Source organism: Cottoperca gobio, unplaced genomic scaffold (genome assembly GCF_900634415.1).
Source record: "Cottoperca gobio unplaced genomic scaffold, fCotGob3.1 fCotGob3_42arrow_ctg1, whole genome shotgun sequence".
Lineage (NCBI taxonomy): Eukaryota > Metazoa > Chordata > Actinopteri > Perciformes > Bovichtidae > Cottoperca > Cottoperca gobio.
The window spans coordinates 57,501-60,000 of NW_021167006.1; the positions used below are offsets into that span (position 1 = coordinate 57,501).

Below are 2,500 nucleotides of genomic sequence, written 5' to 3' on the forward strand. Positions count from 1 at the left end.
ACAGTTTAATACAGTATTCATTATTATCTTCTGCAGAACACATATAACAGACATCTTTCACTGCATCATCTGTGGTTCATATAAGACCAAAAGTACTACATCTGTGTATATTTCTCAACAGATGGTGGCAGCACTGTGTCTTACATGATCTGCCCTGAACTCAGCATTACGTTTTTACGTAACCGCGTCACTCCCCTGCCCAGCCCTTCTTCTGTCTGCGTGCACTGCTTCCACAGACATCATGGTGAGCTTTTACATTTATTTACTCCTTTTTAAACCGATGGACATAGTTTAGAAAACAACGCTTCACGTTTATAAACAGCTAAACTCATGGAGACTTTGTTGAAACGCTTTACAGACCGTGTGTGTTGTTTGTAGCGTCCGTTTAGCGGTCCGTTAGCTACCGGCGACAAGCACATGGACGCTAATAAAAGCGCTAACGGCTAAGCTAACCGCCTCAAATGACTTGTGTAATTTGCTTTAAGTTGTGGTGACGCTGTCGGGTTAGCTGCAGTTTATAAAATGTTAACTGTTATGTTTAGGGTGTGTTCGTCAGAAACTGCGTGTTCTTGTTCTTCTCAGATTAGCCCGTTAGCATGCTAGGTTAGCTTGTCATTTGGGCTTTGTGACTGTCAAGAGGAACAAATGGACAGTGGTGAATAAATAAGGAATGCAAATAAAATAAAGTGCGAGTTGAACAACACATAACTTTTGCTTCCAACTGACTTTAACTACAGCGTTGGGACCAGTAGTTTTTACGTCTTACATTTATTTATTTTATCATCTGGTTGGAAGCTTCTAGCGGTTTCCAGGATGAACGGGGCAGGCTGCTTTCAATGGTGCTCGGAATTAACAGTTCTACCAAGAAAAACGTCTAATCACAATTATTAGTCACATCATCATCACACATCATGCACTACTGAGGGTTAATAATTCATTAGGATGTTATCCAAATCCAAAAATGCAGGTGCGATATTTGTTAAAGGCAAAACAAGCCTCCTCTTATATTCTGTATGTCACGCTGCAGAGATGAACACTGAAACAGATCCTCACAAAACAATCTGAATGAGAATAATTCATCAATCATATTCAAAATCAGTAAAACAGGAAAACTATCCTAAAAGAAGAAATAGTACACAAGTAACAGGAGTTTTAACTGTTTGGACAAACAACAATTAAAGCTTAATTTTCATTTATTACCAACATTATCACAATTCTGTGACATTTTATAGTCAAAACAACGAATTGATTAATTGTGAAAATAATCTTTAGTTACAGATATTTATTATACATATTTGAGTAATTTGCCTGCCCTGTTTATATCAGTGAGGGTGAAGTATAACGCATATATATATTCACGTATATCGCAGTATAATGTAGTAAAAATGATCAGCAGCGCCTCAATAATAAAAACATTATCACCTTCATGACGTTCAGATTAATTTGTATTCAAACTGCTGTTATTGTAGCATAAAGTTTCTTTTATTTCACAAAGGTTTAAGCTGAAAAGATGTGAACAGTAATATAAATACAACTGGCTCGTACATTTCAGGAGACGACTAAAAAACTAAAGGCATTAATAAAAACAATAATTATATAATTTAGTCAATTAACTTTAGTTTCACTTGTACAAAGATTAAAGCTGAAGTGGGACGTCCCGTCCTGCTGACACGCGTCGGACTCTTAAATAACGTGCAGAGCTGTTGTGATGTTGTCGCTCGTCTCTGCAGGCGTCCTTATCGATGGCCCCGATCAACATCTTCAGACATGGAGCTGATGAAGAGAAAGCTGAGACTGCACGATTGGTGGGTTTTAATATTTTCATTTCACAAGATGAAGATGAAGATGAAGATGAACCCTCCGGAAACTTTATTTAAATGTTCGTTGTTGTGTGTTTTCTCCAGTCGTCCTTCATTGGCGCCATCGCGATCGGAGACCTGGTGAAGAGCACCCTGGGCCCAAAGGGGATGGTAGGTGTTGATCTCTGCGTTAACTTCATTATTCAACGAGAAAAGTCCCAAAACGAGAGGAAACCGTTTTACTTTACGAAGATGACTTGTGATTTATTTAATGTTGAATATTAAAGTACACGTAAACGCTTTTGGTGCCCGACGATAAACATGAAGTTCAGAATCAAACGGACACGTTTACAGTAAATGTTGTGAACGTTGTATTTATTTATAGCTCGTTGTGATTCTGTGGCAGTAATTTAATCGTCCGTTTGAAGTTAACTTCTGGTTTCTTTTATAAATGTTTCTGAAATCGCTCGTCGTGAAACGCGTTCCCTCGTCTGTCTCTCAGGACAAGATCCTGCTCGGCGGAGGGAAAGGCGGCTCAGTGACGGTGACCAACGACGGAGCGACGATCCTGAAAGCCATCGGCGTCGATAACCCTGCTGCCAAAGTTCTGGTTGGTGAGTGAAGCTGCAGAATATCAGAACAAATGTTCTTTAGACTTCCTGAGAACCGTTAGACGGTCAGCGAGGACGCTGGTGGAACGT

The 2,500-nt window shown here is 39.4% G+C and overlaps 1 protein-coding gene across 1 annotated transcript in view; it reads left to right on the top strand.

Annotated features, from left to right (window-relative positions):
• The first annotated feature begins 120 nt into the window (after positions 1-120).
• LOC115006028 (T-complex protein 1 subunit beta) overlaps positions 121-2,500 on the top strand; it is a 7,687-nt gene continuing 5,307 nt past the window's right edge. The window contains exons 1-4 of the mRNA XM_029428044.1: positions 121-244; positions 1,731-1,805; positions 1,905-1,970; positions 2,302-2,413. Coding sequence (XP_029283904.1) covers positions 242-244; positions 1,731-1,805; positions 1,905-1,970; positions 2,302-2,413 — 256 coding nt within the window. The 5' untranslated portion in view covers positions 121-241. The remainder of the gene's footprint in view (positions 245-1,730; positions 1,806-1,904; positions 1,971-2,301; positions 2,414-2,500) is intronic.